Source organism: Sorghum bicolor, chromosome 7 (genome assembly GCF_000003195.3).
Source record: "Sorghum bicolor cultivar BTx623 chromosome 7, Sorghum_bicolor_NCBIv3, whole genome shotgun sequence".
In the NCBI taxonomy this organism is placed as follows: domain Eukaryota; kingdom Viridiplantae; phylum Streptophyta; class Magnoliopsida; order Poales; family Poaceae; genus Sorghum; species Sorghum bicolor.
In genome coordinates this window covers 57,370,272-57,394,556 of record NC_012876.2, presented here as the reverse complement: position 1 = coordinate 57,394,556, position 24,285 = coordinate 57,370,272, and the positions used below count along the sequence as shown (strand labels likewise).

At 43.7% G+C, this 24,285-nt stretch overlaps 1 protein-coding gene across 1 annotated transcript; it reads right to left on the bottom strand.

The window, feature by feature from the left end:
• Window positions 13,075-15,468, bottom strand: LOC8080620 (RING-H2 finger protein ATL13). The gene has a single exon (XM_002444391.2). The coding sequence runs from the start codon at window positions 14,913-14,915 to the stop codon at window positions 13,413-13,415; it is 1,503 nt and encodes a 500-aa protein (XP_002444436.1). The 5' UTR covers window positions 14,916-15,468; the 3' UTR covers window positions 13,075-13,412.

Here is a 24,285-nt window from a genome sequence, read left to right as displayed (position 1 = left end):
CTATACAACTTCCTATCTCGGTGGCATGGCCGGTCACCGGTGGCCCATGATAAGGGCAGCCACAACGGACCGTGAAGCACTATCTACAGCAGTCCACGTAGGAGGGAGGGAAGAGGGCTGCTGCTAGCCTGGCAAGTGCCGCTACACGTTGTGGGTCTCGCCAGTTCATGCACTCTGTACTTCCTCCTCTATGCTAGCACTAGGAACTTTCTTTATAGCATTAGAAACTTTCTTTTTAAAAAATACTATGTGGTCTCCACTCCATATGAATTTAGGTAACTATGCTGCTATAGTAAGATCGCTGGACAAGAAATCTATAGTGTTTGCTTTATCCTACATGGACATGCTACAGAGAACATATTGTTGCGGATGCCCTAAGGGACACGCACACGCTTGGTGCTTAGGTTCCTCTGGCCTGACTACAGTGTCTCTCCAATTGCAACATCAGGGTATGCCCAGCTTGCTTGAGGGACAGACACCAGCCTGTAGAACTCCAGCATGTGTGGGATTATGGTACGGGCACGACAACTGTTGATCGGCTCGCGCGCGAGCCCTCGTCCTAGAGTGAAAGCTCAGTAGACTTGATTGGTTTTAGACTTTTAGTCGCTCGCCTCAATTCAGTTTGATTTGATATAATTTTATTAACGAGCCGAGACAATATTTTAGTTTGTGTTGTTAACAAGTCACCTCACGAGTTAGCTCGAGCTGGCTTACAAGCTTAACAAGCTAAAGTTATTGGTCTTAAACTAACCTATATTAGTTGTGTATGATTTTGGTATTGTTAAATGAATAAATACACAAGCATCATAAGATACAATAGGATTCAAGTAACTCTATTGCATATTTATTCATGCCCGGCACTGTACATCATCAAGGGTATTACGTCTCGTTTGTTAGTGTTGCTTTTTGAGAGCATGCTTTTATAGCTAGAGGCTAAAATTACAATCTACCAATTCAAATTACACTAAGTCCACTTAGAAAATTATCCCTAGAGAGAGGACTTTCTTGCATCCACACTAGATTACGCACCCAGAAAAACTCTCGCAAAAAGAACAACGACTCAGATTTATTTTGAGAAGTCTTCACCACGATCTAAGGGGCACCAACAATTCCAGGCTTCAACCTCCTTCCAGGCTTCAACTCTCCTTCCCCACCCACCCAGCGCCCTCGCCAGCCTGCGCATGCAATGGATCCGCTCCCGCACACCCTCTCCTCCTAATTTTCCTTTCCAAAGAAACCTCTCCTCCTGATTTCCGCTTTCCAAAAAGGAGGCATCAATCACATCATGGCTAGATCAGGCGGAGGCCGAGCTGGAGGCATGGATGGTGGCTGGCCTCGAGCATCGAAGCGCGATCACGAGGACACAGCACGAGTTGGCGGAGCTAGATGCCTCAAGGTGCTGGCCGAGCTTCAGGCAAGCACGGGCGAGGCGCTCGTCGTTCGCAGGCATAGCGGCCTGGAGGTGGGAGAAGGCCGGGAGCATGTCGTGCGCCTCACCCTGTGATGCATCACGCGATGTGGCACCCGGACTGGTCATGTCCAACATGTGGTCGTGACGGGCAACTACTTAGGTGAATCGGTAGGAGGCCGTGCATGGTGGGCAACTTCAGCGGGCGCCAACGGCAAGCGGCGGGCAAGGGGCAGCCACGGCAAGCGGTGACCAGCGGCCACAACAGGTGGCTCCTACGACCTATAGTCCCTGCACTATGAGTTTTCAAACGGCCACTACTGCTACTGACGGCTCCAGCCTCCACTGATCCAGACGGTCGCTATTACTACTCTGCTTCATCTTCAAGTTGCATGACATTGTCGCTAATGGTGAGCTTGTGTTAAACTGTTAAGACCATATGCTTTACGAAGGCCTACTTATAGTTGTTGACTAGATCCATTGTAGTATGAGAAATTCCACTGCTTTTTGTTCAGTAAGATTTCAGTATGAGAAGTTGACGAACACCTTCCTTTTAATTGTATTGTATTGGTATTTGTCTTTGTCCAGTAAGATTTTTGAGTGTCAATATTGATTTAAGTAAAGAATACCTCCCTTTTTAATTGCATTGCATTTGTATTTGTCTTTGTCATAGAGTATTGGATTAAATATCCCTAGCCGCATCTGAAATTTGTAGCAATAGTAGTCACGCACGGAGACACATGTATTTGAAACAGGTTCTACAAAAAGACATTGTTCAAATTAGTATCATGAGTTAGCAGAAAGGATTTTACTTTGCATTATTTAAAACCATTGAAATTACCTCCATCATTGTCACCATTGTCAGCACGCCTTTTACGGGTTTCTCGAGCTCGCTCAACTTGAGCCATAGTAACACCCACTTTTGGAATGCAATTGTGCCACCCAAGCTCACCCTTTGGAAAGAACAATGGGTACGACAGGGAGTCATAACATGCATTATATGAGCGAATGCCATGTATAGACCGATCTTTCCCTTGGAGGAGAACACTATGCTCAAATTGACCATGACGCTCACTACCCTCAACCCAGACGGCGGCAACCTCTGATGTCAACGGCACGTTATATGTTCTCTGGTCAAGGCGCTGGTCAAGGTTTAGCTCGACTCGGTAATCCTCGAGGTTTTCAACATGCCCCATATTCCTTAATTGCTGAGAGTAGGGATTCCCTTCAAGGATCCCCACCAATTGTTGTATAACTTCTCTGTCTTTTGGGGCACATTGCTCACGACACTTGCTCATCCGATGATCGAGGGACGGGTCATCATCGTAAAAATAAAGCTCGAGGTGCCGCTTTTCGACGCCCTCCTCTTTACCAAATGATCGTATGTTATGGTAAATCTGACCATGGGCGCGGAACGTGTAGACACCGCAGATCCGCATGTTAGTGGTGATACGATCTAAGTGGCAGTACAAAGAAGTGAAAGAGAAGTGACCATTGAAATATCTGATGTTTGCTCGGAAATGCCTAGCATCAGCGTCCGAGCTTGACCACAATCTCATGAGCTCTGGTGGTGTCTCAGGACTTGAAAGATGAATCTTTCCACCCCTACAACAGAAACCAGGTGGTTCGCCCTCAAACTTCTTTGCGTCGCAGTGCTGGCAGTTCGGCACCGACGGTAGCATGTGCGATTCTGACGGGACATTAGCGTACACCCGATCGTATGGATCAGGCTCACTGTTCTCTTGCTCATCTTTGTCGAGATTGTGCTCGATGTCAGATTCATCCTCGTCGTCTTCTGAAAATATGTTGATGTGTTACACATTGAAAGCAACTATGTGAAAGTTTTTTTTAACTATTACGTGTTGTACCTTGTCCGGCAAAAAAATACGCCTCGTCCTCTTCGTCATCCTCCTCGAATATGACACCCTCGTCATAGTCTGTGCAACACAGCCATATATATGGTTAGACAAACATAACGGCCTATAAATAAAATAAAAACACAGATGTAATATAGTTGACTATACCATCCTCGACCATAGTGTCCGATGTATGATCTTGTGCACCGTTTGCAGACGATTTCGTATGTGTGCCTGTGCAATTATTTGGCGGTGGAATGAGCGTTTCCTGTGTGACACCATCTGTAGCAAGAAAAGGTATGAGATTTTGGATTATGAGAGCAATGGCGAAAGTACCAACAAAATTTAGTGGTCACTGCTTATTACCGTTGCAAACCACACTTGGTTGAGTCAGAACATTCGAGTCATTGCACTTCTCATCCACACACACTCTAGCTTTACCTCCAATGTTCGCTTCAAAAACTTGATTGCGACGTGATAGATGAGCATTTCTTTCACCATTGGTCACACGCTTCCTATGCATGGTGTGTGCTGCATCCAATTCAGGGGTCTCGCCTTCTGGATGTCGAACTATAGGCTGCGTGATGTATACAGGCGTTCCAGTCAATTCAGGTATTTCCATATTGTTTGATGGCGCTTCGGGCGATTGTGGTGAAGAAGGGAAAATAAGCTGAGGGTTAAAGTGAGGGCTCTCCATGGCGATTGAGTTTGGATGTAAATTGTTGGCTCGGTGTTCTCTCGCCGACGTATTGTATTTTTTGTTGATCTCTTTACGTTTGAACTTCTTCTCTTGTGGAGTCATTTGTGGAGTCATTTGGAGTTTTCTTGCAGCATTTTTTGCCGCATGCAACTCACGTCGCCTCTTGTTTATTTGCGCCCTATGTTCAGGAGACATTGCAGCCCTTCGTGCTCTATCTAACTCACGCTTACGCTCTTTTCGGCATGTGACAATATTGTTGATGGAATGGGCTGCATTTGTAGCACATATATGTAACAATCAAAAGTTCGGTCTCTTATTTATACAACAATGAAATTTATCGATGCAAGAGACAGTAATCTCAAATCTGTGTCAATGAAATTTATACAACAATAGGTACAATGGTTATCAAACGACAGTCGTTGTAGTTAAAAACAAAGCCATGATTCTATAAAGGCTTACCCGTTTCATGAACACAGTTGATATCCATCTCAGTTAAACCCTCGTCAATACCTTCGTCAATATCACCAGGAGAGGGTGAGTCCTCGTTTCCTCCTAAGTCCTCGTTACCTCCGATGCTTAAAGGGATAGGGCCGTCTAAAATATTATTGATATAATAAGTATACTATGATAACATAGAAATTTTTGTTGCAAAGGGAACTCCTTAATATTATGGCTATACCTGTTGTCAGGGAAGTTACATTTGGAGTCATTTGTAGTTGCACTGTAGGCTTTTTTGATGGATTTTTTTTTGCATATAATTCACGTCTTCTTTTATTTAGTAGCGCCCTTTGTTCAGGAGGCATTGCTGCTTTCCGTGCTCTATCACGATCACGCTTACGCTCTTTTCGACACATGGTAGAACCTAAATATCATGGAATATCATCTTAATCAACGCATGCTAGGACGGTGTCTAATCACAACCGTAAGAAAGTAACACAAGTAAGATTCACAAAGAATATTATGCTACAGTAATAAAAGTGCACCCGTTTCATGAGAGGCGCCGATATCTTCGTCTCTGTCTACATCACGCAGGTCATCTATGCCACCAATGCAACTTAAAGGATTCGTACCATCTAAAAATATAACCATATATTTAAAATTGAACAATACAATATAGTGCAACTCAATGGATCTATACTGTAGCATAATAAATATTTTAATTAGCAGGTAGTGTACCTGATAAGCCAGTATTGTAAGTTGATTGCCTATGGAGCCAGTATCTATAAGTTTAAAAACACCAATTGTTAATAATTATCACATGTATGACAAATACAGTGACACTTTGCAATTTCATCATACCTGTTGAATTTATAGCCATAATTTTTCCAAGCTCAACATTCTCATGGTTACTCAACTGACATGGTTTTTTGTTTTTCACCTCCCTTTTCATCATGGTCAATTTGAGCATATCGTTCTCTCTCTCTGTCTCTTCTCATCATTATGACCCCCATCTAGTGGCACCAACCCCGAATGGGTACATGTAAGTAGTTGACAAAATAAAAAATTAAAACCTATAGGTACGTAGTTGAAAGTTTATATACCTCGACGTGTTGTATTTGTAAGGTCCCCCAGAGGTACGCGATCACTGTTTGCCATTGACGTGTCCATCCCAATTATGTGTCCCGCTGATTCAAAGGAAAATAGTGACTGCTAGGTGGCAGCATGTGAAATGAAGAATCAAAGAAAAGACCATAAATTAAAGCAATTAGCATGTCTGTTTTGGCCGCAAATTTATAGGGAACAAAACTATGTACTGATCCGAAAACAAAACAGAACATGAACTGATCGTTTGTTTTAAAATTTTTATTTTCAATGTAGGAGATAGCTGCACCCCCATTCTATAATTTTTCAATTAATATTAGTTACTTTGAACTGTGTAAAGAGCTGTTTCGCCTGTATTTATTTGAATAGCTGCACCCCCAGTCTAAAATTTTACAATTAATATTTAGTTACTTTTAAATAAAATGATGTGTATAATATGTAACTCACCATGTTTTATGGTTGTGGACTGGCCAGGCGAGGGCGACTCCAGGAATTGGCAAAACACAGGATTGACGGCTTCAAGGACGGTCGCAGGGCTGAGGTTGCCAACGCAGGTTGGGCTCGGGGGTCGTGCGAGGGCGTCGGGCGAGCTGGCAACGCAGGTCGTGCGAGGGCGTCGGGGGCGAGGGCGTCGCGCGTCGGGCGTCGAGCGAGGGCGTCGGGCGACCTGGGAACGCAGGTCGTCCGAAGGCGTCGGGCGATGATGAGGCGCAGGTCGGCGAGGGCCTTGGGCTGCGGCGTCGGGGGCGAGGGCGGGGTCGAGGGCGACGGTGTCGATGGCGTCGCGCGTCGAGCGTCGCGCGTCCGAGCGTCGGGCGTTGGGCTGCGGCGTCTGGGGCGAGGGCGAGGTCGAGGGCGACGGTGTCGATGGCGTCGCGCGTCGCGTGTCGGGCGTCGAGCGTCGGGCGTCGGGCTCGAGGCAACACGGGCGTCGAGCGTCGGGCGTCGGTGGTGAGGGCGAGGGTGAAGGGCGAGGGCGTCGGTCGTCGGTGGCGGAGGGCGAGCCTCCTGACCTGGCAACGCAGGTCGACCTACGGGCGTCGGGGGCGAGGGCGTCGACGAGGACCCAGGACGATGGAGGAAGAGGTGCAACGTCGGGCGAGAGGACGATGGAGGAAGAGGTGCGACGTCGGGCGAGGGCGAGACGTCGGGCGAGGGCGAGACGTCGGGTGAGGGCGAGTGCGAGGGCGTCGGGGGCGAGGATTTGGTACCGTGCAATTCTTTCCTTTAGAAGAGCATGCGATTAATTTTGTTTCCTTTACAGGACTGAGATTTTACATCAGGAATCCTTTATTTTTCTTTATTTCATTTTACACCCTTCCACCTCTCTGTTATATATTATTCTGTGTTGTAAATTTGCATCAGGAATCCTAAGTTGTTTTTTTTCAATATTTACCCTTCCACGTTGGGGCGTCGGGGGGGGGGGGGGGGGTTCGCACGTCGCGTGTGGGGGGAGCGACCCCAAAAAAAGTCGCACCATCTGGTGGTCTTACTTTTGTTCTTTTTAGTTGTAGGAGATGTAACATGTTTATTCTTTTATAGCAACAATATCAAGGTAGCATATAATCCCATAACCACATGATCAATGTATACAAGAATAAAGAATAACACATAAACAACATAATAAACCATCATCTATCATCATTAATCAGTGACCATCTATTCGGTCGGTTTTCCAGGCCGCTCCTATCGTGGGCACGATTAGTATACCAGATTTTAACACTCTGCAGAGGTTGTACATCTTTATCCATGAGTTGTGATTTACCCTTTCGCCCGAGATGATCAGTCTCTTAATCCACTACCAAGGAAGGTTGGCAGGGATCACTATGAAGCCTTTCAAAGGTTCATCTAACAAGTTAGGGCTATTAGATTCACTCAGCAGGCAAATACAGAGCCTCCCTTCCAAGGCACATAACACACAGCCTATACACAAGGAGAGAGGCCGCACTATACCCAACGTGTCTAGTCATTCTTACACCATTTAAGGTTACTGCTACAAGCTACAAAAGGTCCTCATACTGAGCTAAAGCCAGAGCCATTATAGCCCTCATTGTTGTACGAGTTGTCCCAGCTTTTGCCAAGGGATAAGTCCTTATGGAGGGTCACGATCAATTTAGCAAAAGTCAGAGTTCTTTCCACTCTTTATATTCAAGTTGTTAATAAGCTTATTTTATTATTTATTGCATATCTAAATATTCACGTTACAAGATCATGATTATAATCAAGCACTAGCAAGAACTACCCAAATACATATCCAAATAGGTATCAAGCAATTCAAAATAACAATCATCTATGATTTAACTAGGGCTATCAAGGTGGACACATGCATATGATATATGTATTTAAAAGTGTATAGGTAATAAGGATAGTCTCAAGTTATACTTGCCTTGATCAAAGTTTTCCTAAAACTTCTGCTGATCGTCAAAAGATCGTCCTTGATCACCAATTTACTGTTCACTGTCTACACTCGATCATCAACACACAAATAATCGTAGGCAAACATACACGAAGCAAACAAAGTTATAATTAGAATAATACACCAACAGTACAAAAACAGTATGAAAAGATTATAAAATAATTATATGCATCGCTATGATCTCATAGACATATAGATCACGAAAATTGGAGCTAAAACGAAGAAGATAGGAATTTTCTAAAATTGTCTTTAGAAAAGAAATTAATTAAATAGGGTCCAAAGTTATTAACATGTAGATCTTTCAAAGACGAATCTAATACAATTTGAACAGGTTAAATCGGAGTTAAAACAAATATTTTATGAGCTAAATAAAAACAGTGGGGAAGAAAACCGGCGAGATATGAATCTTGCAACTTGGCGGGTGGGGCGACCTCGGAACAACGTAGGTGGGAAAAAGGGAGTGTGGGGAAAACTTTGGGAGTTCATAGGGGCTTGGCACGCGTATTGGCAAGGGATCTTGAGGAAACCGGGATCAGTTGTCGCCCAGGTGAGTCCGGCTCGGCCACGCGAGGAAGAAGGGAGGATGCTGCTGACACGTGGGCCCAACTGTCATTGAGAGAAAAGGAAAGAGGGGGCGCGGAGCTGGCTTCTTGCTGGGCCGCCAACTGGGTTGAGGGCGGCCCACGTCTTGGCCCACGTGGAAAGGGAGAGGGCCAAAGGGGAGGAAGGAAGGATGGGCCTTCGGGCCAAAAGCAGGTGGGAGGGGAAATTTTCCTTTTTTTCCTTTTTTTTCAAAGCCATTTGAAAATCATGTAAAATTTAATTTGAATTCATTTTAAATTTTAGACAAAACCACTCATCTCAATAAATTGAATTCAAAGGCATGTATGCTCAAACATGTTTCTACCTTATGAGATATTTTATTTAATGAAAATATTATTTTTCCTATGTTTCATGAGCACAAAAATTCATAAATAAATTATTTTCCATCTATTTCCAAAGGAGCAAATTTTAGGGTGTTATATATTCATCTTTGTGCCTTTGTGTGAAGAAAGTGATAACAATAATGAATCACTATAAGGGGCTGTGTTACATGTGTTTTTTTTCTTTTTATTCATTTTAACATTGTTTGTGACATAGCTTTTGGAGTAGGTTCAAAAGTATTAATTTTGTAAACTGTGTAAATTTGATAGTCAATATCTTCTCACACTTTGAAGAGGAGAATATTTTTTCTTGATTTAAAAGGTATGCCTCTGTATCTTAGTGCATTCAGTTTACAATATGAAACTAGCAAATTCTATAGAATACATTTGATCGAATAAATTTGGACTTAATATGGTCTGTAACAAGATTAAGTTAATCTTTGTTGTACTTAGACAATATAAATTTCTTCTTTTTGGATTAAATAATATTTTTTTGTGAATCTTCCATCTAATTTATTTTATATCGGGTTTGGTTCTTACTTCGCATCACCTAAAATATCACCTTAGTATTAGCTCGGGCAATATACTAGTAAAGATTGGTTATGTGTGCATAACTCATCTAGAGACCAAAATTATTTGTTTTTCAAAAAAAAAGTAACCCCCCCCCCTTTGCCCTGGATTCTCATATAATTTACCCTTTCAGGCATGGCCTCCTTTGGCCAACACCTACATTTCGGCCTTGTTTAGTTCAAAAAAAATTGCAAAATTTTTCAGATTCTCCGTCATATCAAATCTTTAGACGCATGCATGAAATATTAAATATAGACGAAAATAAAAACTAATTGCACAGTTTGGTCGGAATTGACAAGACGAATCTTTTGAGTCTAGTTAGTACATGATTGGATAATATTTGTCAAATACAAACGAAAGTGGTACTATTCCTATTTTGCAAAAAAATTTAGAACTAAACAAGGCCTTCAACTTGGCCAGAAAAAGAGATCAACATAACTACTCTCTCCATTTTAAATTACAAGACATTATTTTGGCATTTGTACATATAACTTTTACTATATATTTGGATATATATATATTGTGTTTAGATATATAGAAAAATCAATGTATCAAAAAAGTTAAAATGTTTTATAATTTGGAACGCGCGGAGTATTTGGAACACATGGAGTAATAATGGATAAAAGATTGGAGCTGTTCTAAAAAGGAGATCTTGTGACTTTACTCAATTGTTTTGGCCTCCAGAGTATTCGTACTTACGACCTATTTAGATCCTAGTTGTTAAAAATTAGCATTATGTTTCGATACTAATTACAAGGATCAAATGTAAACTAATTTTTTAAAACTAATTGTATGAGTCGTGATTAATTAGTAAGATAAATCTATTAATCCTAATTAGCCCATGTTTACGGTACCATCATATGAGCTAATCATGGCTTAATATATTTATATATCTTGGTTCTTATAATTTGACTTATAGCCAAATACTTGGCTTTATTATTGGCTTTGCTCTTAGGGCACTCACAATGCAGACTCTATCATAGAGGCTAAAGTTATTTATTACTTCAATCAATGTGGACTTAGAGTCTAAATAAGACTTGAAGTCTTAGTATTTGTTCTATCTCTTTCTTCAATAAATATACTGTCACATCAGCAAAATACCATAAATAATATGTAATTAATTGCCCTTAGCAAGCTCTATGCTCTATAGTTATTAATTACTACTCCTAACTCCTGCCTGAGAGTGGGAGGCTTGGGACAAGAGCAGAATCAACCAGATAGCTCCGGATGCGGGTTGCCCAATCAGCAGATCCTGATCTTGATTACGCCAATAGTACTACTGGAGTATAAAAAAAATCTTTAAACACGACAATCGAACGGCTCCCAAATTAATTTATCCTTTCTATGGTTGACAATAGGTCAACTATATATTTTTTTTATGCTGCAAGCATTGACCCTTGGTCTAATTATCTAAAGCTGCACATGTTTAAGGATTCCTAACTCATCATTGTCCCCCGGCCTCAAACTACGAAGCAACTTGCACCGGCAGCAACCTTGCCAGTATCACCTCTTTTCAAAAGTATATTCCCTCTATATCAATAAAAAAAGTCGTTTGGAAGGATGACATGATTTTCAAAACCTAATTTTGACTTCCTGTTTTTATAAAAATATTTATCAAAAAGTAGTATATGTATATTTTTATGAAATTATTTATCAAGACAAATCTATTCATATGATTTTCACATTTCCAAACTTAACAACTTAAAAGTTATTCATGATTTATATTCACAATGTTTGACTCAAACCTTGTCCAAACTAACTTTCTTTATGAGTAAGAATGAAATATTTTCCTTTTTTTTTCTTTAATGGATTGGGCATTTGTTTGTATTTGACAAATATTATTTAATTATGGACTAATTAGGCTCAAAAGATTTGTCTCGCAAATTACAGGTGAACTGTGTAATTAGTTTTTATTTTTGTTTATATTTAATGTTTCATGCATGCGTCTAAAGATTCGATGTGACAGAGAATCCTAAAAATTTTGCAAATTTTTTAAAACTAAACAAGGCCTAAGAGTATCTCCAAAAGTTTTTCTAAACCTCACTCTCTAACTCATCATTGGAGTCATTTTCATAACAAGCATTTTCTATATCTTTTCACTCTCCAACAACTTTTCTAGATCTCGTGCGCTCTCTGGAGAGCCATTCCCGTCTTTTATTTTGGCTAGCAAAAAATCTGGAATAGATCTTGACTATATTTGCTTAACTATTTAGATAAGCTGTTGGAGAATAATTTTTTATTAAAATTTATATTCCTACCATTTAGGAAAGATATAGAAAATGTTTTGGGTCTTGTTTAGTTAAAAAAATTTGCAAAACTAACATTGTAGTACTTTCGTTTGTATTAACAAATATTATCCAATTATAGATTAACTAGGCTTAAAAGATTTATCTCGCAAATTATAGATAAACTGTGTAATTAGTTTTTTTATCTATATTTAATGATTCATACATGTGCTGTAAGATTTGATGTGACGAAAAATCTAAAAAGTTTTGCAAATTTTTTTAAACTAAACAAGGCCTAAAGGATATTTGCTCGTTACAAGTCAAGAAGTGAAATAAAAGTGGAGCACCTACTAACTGGCTCCGGCATTCAAGGCTGCAATGATGACGGCAGCGTGTTGCTCAATTGAACAAGGCAAGGAATAATAAATGACATGAGCAGCTTGGAATTGGAGTTTTCAAATTTCTGCTCCAGCCTCTTCGCTGAGCTGTTGTACAGCCACCAGATCCAGGAGTAAATGTTCCAGTTCAGAAAACTATTCGAGCAACAAATGAAGCACTTTTACAGGTAAGGGCACTCACAATGCAAGACTCTATCACAGAGTCCAAGACACTTAATTACATATTATTTATGGTATTTTGCTGATGTGGCAGCATATTTATTGAAGAAAGAGGTAGAAAAAATAAGACTCCAAGTCTTATTTAGACTCCAAGTCCACATTGTTCGAGGTAATAAATAACTTTAGACTCTATGATAGAGTCTGCATTGTGAGTGCCCTAAATGGAGGAAGGGGTGATGTTCTGACTAGGAAATTCCCTGAATTGTTGTTATGCAAGGCCTTGTTTAGTTCCGAAAAATTTTGCAAAATCGACACTGTAGCACTTTCGTTTGTATTTGATAAATATTGTCCAATCATGAACTAACTAGGCTCAAAAGATTCGTTTCGTCAATTTCGACCAAACTGTGCAATTAGTTTTTATTTTCGTCTATATTTAATACTCCATGCATGCGTCTAAAGATTCGATGTGACGGAGAATGTGAAAAATTTTGCAAAATTTTCTAGGAACTAAACAAGGCCCAAGTTCAAATTTTGTGATGACATGTTCAGAAAGATTCTGTTTCAGTTAAGTTCTGTTAGGCCTTGTTTAGTTCCGAAAAGTGAAAAGTTTTCGGTACTGTAGCACTTTCGTTTGTTTGTGACAAATATTATCCGATCATGGACTAACTAGGATCAAAAGATTCGTCTCGTGATTTACAGCTAAACTGTGTAGTTAGTTTTTATTTTCGTCTATATTTAATGTTTTATGCATGTGCTATAAGATTCGATGTGATGGGGAATCTTGAAAACTTTTTGGTTTTCAGGGTGAACTAAACAAGGCCTTAGATTATTATGCCTTTAATTCAGCTTTCCTGTTGAGGACACATTTCTTTCAAACTGTGATCAAGCAATATAGGGTTCTGCCATTTCAGATCTTCAGTTCAGAATTTACCCCAAAGAAAACCCTACTGAAGCAATTTTGAATGTACAGTAAAAATGCAAAGCAAATACAGCTAATCTACTACACACAGTTGCGAAATGCTATGTGAAACCATCTGAAAATCTCGAGCCGTAATCCTTTTTACCTCGAACTCATATCCACCATTTCTTCCACTCGCCAAGCAATGCAAATTTCCTGCGATCTGTTGCTGCATCTGCATGCATACACAGTTACACGGGGAGGAGCAGAGGGGAAGAACCAGGTGGTAGAAGCCAAGATCTCTGCTTCGATTCACTTCATAGGTGGCCTCTGATCCAGAGCAGCGTCCGCCGGGCGAAGGACGGCGCCTCGTCGGCTCTGGAGCTGAGGCCATGGCCGCCGCCGGCGGCGGACTCGACGTCCCAATCCACGACGCTGCCGCTGGCGCTCTTGTCCCACGTCGACACGTTGTACTCGGACTCCGTCACGGGGCTCACCACGTCCGCCCGGCGCTTCGGGACGACCAACGCCGTTGCTGTCACCCCGACGTCGCTCGCCGTGCGCTGGAGCGCCGAGGGGAGCCGGAACGACGACGCGCGGCGCGAGGTCGAGCACGACGGCGCAGCGATTGCGCCGGAGGACACGTCCTTCCTCCTCGCCCCGCCGCTGCGCATCCATATCTTGGAGATGGAGAAGCTCTCCCTCTTGTCCACCGCCGCTTTCGACGACGGCTGCTGCTGCTGCTTGGGCGGCGCATCGAACCCGCGGAATCCTTCCCGCTTGGAGTGGCAGTCGCACTCCGACATGGCAACACGGTGCCCCGGCATGCGAGTCGCGGGCCGCTTTTTCTCCGGCGGCTTCACGGCGACGCGGAGCAGGGAGCTCTCGTCCATGACGTACTCGTAGGTCCCCATGGAGAAGCACCGCCTCACGTCCTGGCTTCCAGGGTTGGCGCCGCTGCCGCCGGCGCCTTCGGTGGCCTGCTGGCTTCTGAACTTGCCGAGCTTCACAGGAACGACCACCTCGTTGTCCTTCTTCTCCGCAGCCTCAGCGGCGGCGTGTTTCCGGTCCTGCCCCGCCTGCTCCTGCTCCATGACAAAGCTGAGGCGCGCGGAGGACGCCGCGTCGAGGCGATCGGAGACGGAGCCCTCGGAGCCGGACACGGACTCGAGGACGAACACCAGCGGGCTGCAGCCGCCGCCGCAGGGGGAGAAGTCGGCGAGGAGGCTGCGGCGGCAGAGCGGGCAGGTGGAGTGCGACAGCAGCCACGTGTCGATGCAGTCGACGTGGAACGCGTGGCTGCACTTGGGGAGGAGGCGGAGGCGGTCGTCGTCCGCGAACTCGCAGAGGCACACCGCGCAGTCGAAGGGGTCCTTCCCGCCGGCGCCGACCACGGCGCCGTACAGGAACACCGGCAGCGCATCGATGAAGGACTGGTCGACACCGGCGTCATGGAGGTGGAACAGCTGCTGGAGCTGTCCCTGGAACGCGGTGGCGTTCGCGTCGCCCCCGTACGCGTCGCCGGGATCCCGCGGCGCCGGGCGGAGCAGGAACCGGACGAGGAGGTGCAGCAGGCCGGAGACGAAGAAGATGACGGCCAAGATCAGGATGATGAGAAGGACGCTGGGGCTGATCCTGCTCTGAAAGCCAGCGTCAGAGGACGCCGCCGGTGGCGGCGGCGGCGGCGGCGACAGCAGCGGCGGTAGCGATAACGGCGGCGGAGAAGGCGGCGGGAGGTACGGGAGGGGGAGCTGCAGCGGCGACGTGGGTGGCAGCGCGGCGTAGTTGATGGCTGCATGCATGGTGGTGTAGTGGCTCATGGCCCGGGTCTGGCTGACCCGTGATTCGATCTAGAGAGCCAGGTAGGAGGAGGAGAAAGAAGACAATTTGGAGGTGGTCAGCAGCAATGGTGGGAGTGTCGCCTGAATCTTGTGTCGTCGTCTTCCTGTCCGCCCCTTCTTCTTGTGATGGAGACAGATGTTGAGGAGGAGATCATCACTAGAACTATTGTCCTGATCCTTGCAAAGAAGAAACAGAGGAACAATGGCAGAGTTTGCTGTGACACAGCTGAACAGGTGCGGTTTGGGAGAGAGGACGGGAAGGAGGGGGAGGATAGGAGGGAGGTCAATGTATAGGATAGTGATGGATCCTTAATGCGGGGAGAGAAAAATGGAGAGAAGGGATGGCCGTGGACTCGTGGCGAGAAATGGAGATGAAAATTCTTTTTTCGCCACTAATTAAAACAATAATCCTAAATGATGGGCTGTCTAGAAAGCACATAAATCCGTAACTCTTTTAGTCCCATTTGGTGTAGCTTCGACCAGCTCAGGCTTCTCCTATAATAACAAGGAGGTGTTTTTATCTCTTTTTTAAAAAAATAAATAAATAAATTAGAAATAAATTAGGAACCATGGGTAGATTTCATACATGCATTTGTACCTAGGTAACATTTTTCACCCGCACCTATCGAGTATGATAGCTGTGGGTACCTGTATTCACGTGTTAAGTTGTAATCACAATAGATGGGATCCTTTGAATTTTAAACACTAACGGGTGAAGTAACACACTTACACCCTTACCCACTGCCATCCTTACCCCCTACCCCCACCCTTTCATCCTCATGCTTTGCTACTAGCTCTTGAATCACTTCATGCCTAGTCCAGTCTAATTGCCACAAGTTTTTCTTCTCAACGAAGGCCTTGTTTAGTTCCAAAATTTTTTGAGAAATAGGCACTACAACACTTTTGTTTGTATGTGGTAAATATTTTTCCAATCATAGACTAACTAGGTTCAAAAGATTCGTCTCATAAATTATGGGCAAACCGTGTAATTAGTTATTTTTTATCTATATTTAATATTTTATGCATGTGCCGCAAGATTTGATGTGACGAAAAATGTTGTCCATTTTGTAAAATAGGTGAGAAAGTAAACACGGCCCAACTATATTCCAGTGAGAGCCCACTTGAACCATAATTATTGACCTTGAACCCTAAATTGGCTTGCCCAAGAAAATAAATGAAAAAACTTGCTTCCACAAAAATCAAGATAGCTAGGAAAATATTCATACAACATCTACTATCTAACATTTTATCATGTAAGGTTTAGCAAGCTCTAAGGATAAAAAACCACCTCAAGTGTAGACTTTAGAGGCAGAGGAGAGGAGGATAGAGGGAGGAATAGAGAATGATGGTAGAGGAGCATGGTGAAGTGCTACACTCACATCAGGATAATGTTGTTATGACGCAAAGTCAAATATGCAACGGGGTCACACGACGTTGTGATGGCGTGACCATGCGATGCCTACACCCCTACCATAGTCAAAGAAGAAGACTACTAGGGCTTCGGTGGGAGCTTGTCAGCGTCGAAGGCGAGGAGTTCGTCGATGTTAGGGTTCCGACGAGGTAACAAGATCTCCATCTACGATGGCCTTAGAAGAAGTTTGGGGGAGGGGAGGCGTGACATAGCGATGGTGGCAAGTTAAGGGGTAGTGAGCAAGGCGACAAGGGACAACAAGTTGGGCGGGGCCGGTGGCGTCATAACAGGGCTCGCTAACGCTCTGCCCTAGGATCAGGGTGGGCGAGGTCGAGAGGCAGGGCGAGTAGAGGGTGGTGCAACAAGTTAAGGCAGCTCGTCATTGGGCACCGATGGTGGGGGCAGGGCAGGGCAAGGACGAGGTTCATCGCAGGTGTGTCATGTTGTAGTTAGGGGTCGGGTTGAGGAAGCGAGGGGGTGGACAGTGGGAGAAGTGGTGAGGCGTCTGGAGCCCGCGACCATTGGTGGAGGAGGGCGTAGGAGGGGGCCAAAGGAAAACCGCAGTTAGGAAGAAGAAGACCGCAATGGAGGAAGGGTAGCTCGCTCCCTCAGTGCGTGACGAGTCGCGCTATATCTTTGTCCTTGTTAGAAAGCAGAGAGGTTGTGTGTAGGGTATGGATGGACAACAACAATTTGGTTGGAATGATCGGGATTAAGTTTAGAGGATGCTCTTATTATGAAGTTGAGGCCAATATGAGACATTGGCTTCAGTATGTATGGTAAAAATGTCGATATATTGTGAACCCTGAATCTAAGGACAAATAATGTGACCCCAAACTATAAGGCCCTATTTAGTTCCCTACCCAAAAACTTTTCACTCATACCATCGAATCTTTGAACAAATGCATGGAACATTAAATGTAGACGAAAAAACTAAATGCACAGTTTAGTTGTAAAATGCGAGATGAATCTTTTAAACCTAATTAGTCCATGATTAATGATGAATTGTTATAGTATCTCACATGTGCTAATGACGAATTAAGCTTAATAAATTTGTCTCACAGTTTTCAGACGAGCTATATAATTTGTTTCTTTATTAGTATCCTAAAACCCTCCCAACATTCTTCTAACATATCCTATATGACACCTAAAAAATTTCTTTTCACCAACGAGGCCTAATCTCTTAGGTCCGTGAGAGTACGCAGCCGATCTACAGATCCATTCCATCTCATCATGGAGGGGAGGGAATTCATTTCAAAACCTGTTGAGTTTAATGGAGACGCATGGCCGAACCAGAGGGTAGGTTTGTGAAATTAGTGCACACTTGTACTATCTATACAACTGTAGTGTCTGGAACATGGAAGGTTTGCATGTTTTAAAACACTAGTGTGTTTGTGTAGATTTTACTTGTCCTTTAGAGACGACACATTGCATCGGGAGCACTAAACTAGTGCAAGTGCCATTCGATCTGTAGGTTCTACTAATACTGAGCTGATGTGGACTTTGTAACTACGGACAAAAGAGAAGAGAGATTAGAAGCACACAGCACCAACACCGAGTTAAGGACTTCATTGGAGAAGATGCATGGTTAGTTGGATCTTGGGTAAAGCCTAGTTTTGACTTTTGACTTTGCAAGAACACCTATCAGCTAGCAGCGCGCTCAAAGCCCCACTAATCACTCCCTATTTTTCTAACCATGTTGCTAGGCGACCGACCGGGGCCAACCAAACTACAGGCGTGAATTGAGAAGGCCGCTACCACTGCCAGTGGGCCCTGGCTAATGGCCTCTGATCTCTGACTGCTCTCGTGTGGGCCCCACGCTGGGAGACATGAATGCTCATAGGTTCGCAGGTCAACCTGCGCAGGTGCAGGGGAGTCCGTAGCAGTGGAAGTTTGGAAGATGATCAGTGATTCGAAAATCTTCGTTGAATCTGGAGAATCAGGGCCTTGTTTACTTTCACCCAAAAATCCAAAAATTTTCAAAATTCTTCATCACATCGAATCTTTAGACGCATGCATAGATTATTAAATATAGACGAAAATAAAAACTAATTGCACAGTCTGGTCGGAATTGACGAGACGAATCTTTTGAGCCTAGTTAGTTTATGGTTAGACAATAATTATCACAAACAAATAAAAGTGCTACAGTATTGTAAAATTTTTTCCTTAGGCCGATCTGTCTGCATAAGCACTTAATACTGCATTCCATTCTTAAGGGGCCAGTTTTTTTTTCAGCCAACAATTAGAGGCACGTTTGGATTTGCTGCTCGGTTCACTGCTCGAACGAGAATAAGGCCGAAATCACAGGTAAGTTTCGCTGTGCAACGAAATATTTTCTTCTGATTTTTCCTTGAGTGAGATGAGGCGAGTGTTCGTTCCTTGGGTTGTTTACGAAAAACTATTGAACTAGCAAAATCATATATTTTTAAAAGAACGACATGGTATTCAAAACATAGCTTTGACTTTTTATTTTTATAAAAATATTTATTAAAAAGTGATACATATATATTTTTATGAATGTAATTTTTAAGACAATTTTTTTCACGTGGTTTTCAAACTTTCAAAGAATAACTTAAAAGTTATTCATTATTCATATTACTAATATTTAACTCAAAATCTTATCTAAAACGGCTTCTTTTATCAACCTAAAGAAAGTACATATAAATTCTTCTAGTAGATAACTAAATGAAGCCATACAAAAATAATATTCACCTGTTGGACACGCCCTTAGGGCATCCGCAGTGGTGAACCGACTCATCCAGGAGGCAGGCAGCCACGTACAGAAAACAGAAAAATCGACTCATAGCTCAACAGTACTGTGGGGCCCACAAACAAATAAAAAATCAGATGCAAGACGAGTCGTGCCCATTTCTTCAACCTCAGTCCCGTGTGTCTAGCCTAGGCGGAGTTGCGAAGAAGCGCCACGTCTCTTTCACCCGCGCTACAGGCTATCAAGGTTGCTAGCTAAAATCATTCTTTAGTCGCAAGAGTCGACTCTCAATCCTGAGTCGACTTTTCTCTCTCCTCGCTATGAGTCGAATCCTCGTTCATTCTCCAGTCGTTGAGTTGATTCATCTAGCTTCCACGTCAGATGATGAGTCGCTTTTTCTTCTCCACTGGAGAAGCCCTTATAGCACATAGGCATATGAGAATAGTATTCGTCCCATATTTCATCCTCTATATACTCTTATGAATTGGAACTCTTCAAGCATATAGGAGCACCGGAATATTCGTCCGACGTTTCGTCCCCCATACTCCTTAAACTCTTTTGAGCAAACATGTATACGAGAATATTCGTCCCACATATTTCATGCCCAATTAAACTCTTCGAGCAGACAAGCATACGGGAATATTTGCCCCACAATTCATCCACCCACGCCCATGGTTAGTAAAATTTACCCCTTTAGAATGGACTAACATTTGATATTATAAATAACTTGACAATTCGATATGACGTACAACTCAGTTATACAATTTGTCAATTTGATACAACTTTTGCCGGGGGTGATGACGACACAATTCATCCACCACTTTGCTCCGTTCTCTTAAGGTTATTTGCCGAATTTATCAACTATTCAACAATGTTTTCTTTCACAATAAATCAGCTAACAATACTTTCTGTCATGACTTTCATCTTTTTTAGTCAATCAAAAGTTCCTCTAATTTAGAATTTGTTTAGTTCCTCTATTTTGCCAAAAGTTTTGGTGTTTTAGTCTAACTTTTTATAAAATGGATCTAAACACCATTATAAAAAAAATGCAAAAATATGGTCTTTCAAAGTTTTGGCATATTTGAGATCTTTGAGGTCCAAAACAGTATAAAATTACCTTAACCGCGAGTTATCTCTCTTCTCCTTCTGATAGGGTGCTATAGAATATCAAAACTTTCGGTACATCTAAAATTTACAGTGCTAAAACTTTTGGTGTAAAATATTTATTGCCAAATCTTTTAGCATGGCTGGGGAAACTAAATAGGCATTTGGTCAGCCAATAAAGGCAGATACAATAATGGGTTTATAATCAAGCTAATACTGATGTGTAGGAGAGAAGAGAGGAGAGAGATGATAGCTTGGCTCACCAAGCTGGGTATGGATGCACAGGTAGTGGTGGGACCAAATAGTAAGTGTTGTGAGAAGGAAAGAAAGATATTTTAGAGACAAGTAAGAGACAACTTATTGTATAACTTAGCTCTAATCACTTGGCTTATAGCCAAGTACTTGACTCTATTATTGATCTTGCTCTAATGCTTGGATTCAAATTCATGACTCTCGAAAATTAAGGCCTTGTTTAGTTCACCCTTAAATCCAAAATTTTTTCAAGATTCCTCGTCACATCGAATTTTGCGGCACATGCATGGAGCACTAAATATAGATGAAAATAAAAACTAATTAGACAGTTTATCTGTAAATCATATGATGAATCTTTTAAGCCTAGTTACTCCATGATTGAACAATGTTTGTTAAATAAAAACGAAAGTGGATACCGTACCGAAAACCAAAAAATTTTCGAAACTAAACAAGGCCTAAATAAAAACCAGTAGAATTAAATGGACAATCATGATGAGGAAGGGACCAGCGGCTAAAAAAATGTTGTGCTCGATCTGCTAGTTTCGTCTTCAAGCGTAGTATAGCGCGGCCGCAGCGACGGCACCTCGTGTAGTTTAGGTATCGTTGTCGTCCATAAATGTGCCCCCAACTCCCGGATTCAATGGAGATCCGTGGCAGCACGCTGTACATGCATATATCCAACCGTCGGTGCGAGACCCCGCTGGAGTCTCCGTGTGTAACGTGTGTGTGTAACTGTGGATGCGGCACCGGCACGTACGTACATCACCGGTGGTACAGAGAGTCATCTGAAGACATGTGCTTTGTGTACGTTGCGTTCTTTTGAGTATATATATCTGGCCCTCAGTGATGTTCATCTACACTCCGTCCGTACATACAGATCGACTACTCGTATAGTAGTCCGTACATGTGCCGCAAGATTCGATGTGACGGAAATCTTGAAAATTTTTGAAAACTAAACACAAGGCCTCAAGTGCGAAAAGTCATGGACGACAGGGCACAGTGCAACTGTTTGGATTGGATCCAGATCGCAGGACGAGGATAGTCGTCCCATGCAAAATGTTCCCTTGCTCGCGTTCGCGTCTCGCGATTCCGAACTCGCAAGGACCCCCAACGACCCCTCATCACTTTTTCTTTCCTCTTTACCAAGGAGACGACCAGCGGGGCAGCGACGGGGTTTGGCCAATGTGTAGGGGAGGAACGCAAATTGAGCGCTGGGCGCTGGCAGCGACGCAGCGTTTCGTTTGCCGGGCCGCGGGGCTCTCGTTGCTTGGGTCGCTGTGCGCTCTCGTGGACTCGCGTGGTGCCGCACTCGGTACCGGGCGCGGGCGGCTCCCCCACCGTACCCCCATGGCCCATGCCGTGCCGGCCGGCGAGCGACGTGTCGTCGCAAAGGCAGCGCGCTTTTTCCCAATTCCTCCCAGCAGGTCCCCCAGCCATGCTCATGCAGATGCAGTACGCGACAGAGCGCGCGCCTATATCTGTGTGCTGAGTGCTGCTGCTGCTGCTGCTGCTGCGCCGCTTCTGTGTTTCTCGGCAGCTTTGCCGCGTCGATCATTCCGCTTTGTTGTGCGCCCTTTGCTGCTCTCGCGGGCCTGCCTTCCCTCCGCCTACCTCCTCGTCGTGGGGCAGCTTGGCTTGGTCATGGTCATGTGGTATGGACGTATGGTTTGGCACTTTGGTGGTGTGGTGTGCCTGCCCATGATCCGTTGTTGGATTGGATGATCAACTGCACTGTACGCGCGGACATGTTCTGACTTTTGTGAATTGTGACTCCCAACTGAGAGGCGCATACGACGACGTACGCAGCCAGAGAAAGCACGATCGAGTTGAGAGACCAGCTAGTACTGTCCTACACCTATACGTCTTTCTCAATCCCCTTTGCTGCTGCATAGCACGTCTAACTATAATAGTACAACTTAACAATTTAAAAATTATTGATGATTTATATTCTCAATGTTTGATTCAAATCTTGTACAAAACAATATCTAAAAGAGTATAGTAATTAGCGAGATCGGTCGAGAATAGAATACATGGGGTTGCTGCTCCCAGTCCCAGCAGTTGAGCCGGGGAACAAGACACGGTGGACTGGATCGTCCTGAAGTGCGCGTGTTCCTTTCGATTCTCTGGGTGAGACCAGAAGACCTGACCTTGGGAAGCCAAAGTGAAGGCGACTTGGCAGTGGACTGTGGACGTCACGCCGCCGGGCTGGCAGCTATTTCTTGGATCCATCAGTTGTTGTGTGACCGATCTGGTATTCAATAATTCGGTTCGGTCTAAACACATTCTCAATCGATTAACAACCTAAATGAGGCAGACTGGGTGGAGTAGTTGGTTTGGTCAGGACTCAAGAGTACCCTATGAATGTTCAGGCCGGTTAATGACGACCTACATGAGACAGTTCCAGGCCGGACAAAAGCACCCATTGACCATTATTGGGCACTGGCATAGTAGCGACTAAACGTTGACATGAGCAGCCTGCTGCCCTAGGCACACACCCATACCCAGCAAGCCATGTTAAAACTGGTCTGGTGCTGCCCAAGGTGTTCAAACTAGTCTCACAAAAAATGAGTGAGGCCTTGTTCAGTTCGCGAAAATTTTTGCTTTTGGCTACTGTAGCACTTTCGTTTGTTTGTGACAATTATTATCCAATTATAGAGTAAATAGGCTCAAAAGATTCGTCTCGCAAATTACAGACAAACTGTGCAATTAGTTTTTATTTTCATCTACATTTAATGCTTCATGTATGTGTATAAAGATTCGATGTGACGGGAAATTTTGAAAATTTTTGGAAACTAAACAAGGCGTGTTGGTACTGCTAGCACATGTATAAAATGCGTGCAAGTGCAAAGAGATGTGGGACACGTACGGAGGACAAGCAGTAGGAGTGTGGATCAGCAACAAGTCAACAACTGCAACAAAAAAAAGAGCACAAGAGCCAGCACGGTTCCAACTGCAACAAAGGTGAGATCCTCCCAATGCCCACCAATCATCCGCGAACCACCTTATCCAGGCCGGCTCACTTATGACTGTCGGATCACCTCGGCTCATCAGCAACGCCATGCAAGGTTAGGTGCTCCATGCCGTGGCGCGCAGACTGGGGCGGCAGGGTAGGGTGGCACGGCTGCCGAAGTAGTGTTGTGATTCTCCATCACATCAAATATTTAGACGTATGCATGAAGTATTAAATATAGACAAAAATTGATGAGACGAATCTTTTAAAACTAGCTAATCCATGATTAAACAATATTTATTAAATACAAACGAAAGTGCTACAGTATCAATTTCCCAAATTTTTTTATCAAATATAAACGAAAGTGCTACGATGTCGAATACAAGACCGTCCTCATCCTGGACTCTGTCGATGCACCGGCCATGTCCTAGTCCTTGCAGAGAAAACATGGGCGACGATACAGGGGCTTTAGAAAAAAAAAATATATCTTCTGAGTAGCAGTGTGCGTGGGCCAGAATCAAGATTACATGGGCTCATCACAAAACGACAATATACCGAAGAGCAAAATCCAGTGAAATTTTTGAGCGCCTGGAGGCCCAAAATCTCCTTCCTCAGACTTATTTCTCATAATAAGTGTGTAGAAGCTCCCTACTTCCCCTCAGCAAAAGGAAGCTCGCTACTTCTTTCTTAAAAAAAACACCCGCACCAACTTTCCCTGTTTGTCTTTTTTCATTCCTATATACTCTCTCTTATGCCACCGCTCTATTCCCCTCCCGTGGTGAAACCCCTTTGGCTCGGCGCGCCTCACCTCGTCGTCGCTCGCCCCCATGACCCGATTCTCCCCCTCTCTCCCGCATGGACATAGCTTTGTCGATTTGGATCGATGGTGCACTGTTACCCCTTGACCCGGCACGCCCCCCTA

What these genes read in the sequence shown, in the direction of transcription:
- LOC8080620 (XM_002444391.2), bottom strand. Translation starts at nt 14,915, where the DNA reads ATGAGCCACTACACCACCATGCATGCAGCCATCAACTACGCCGCGCTG.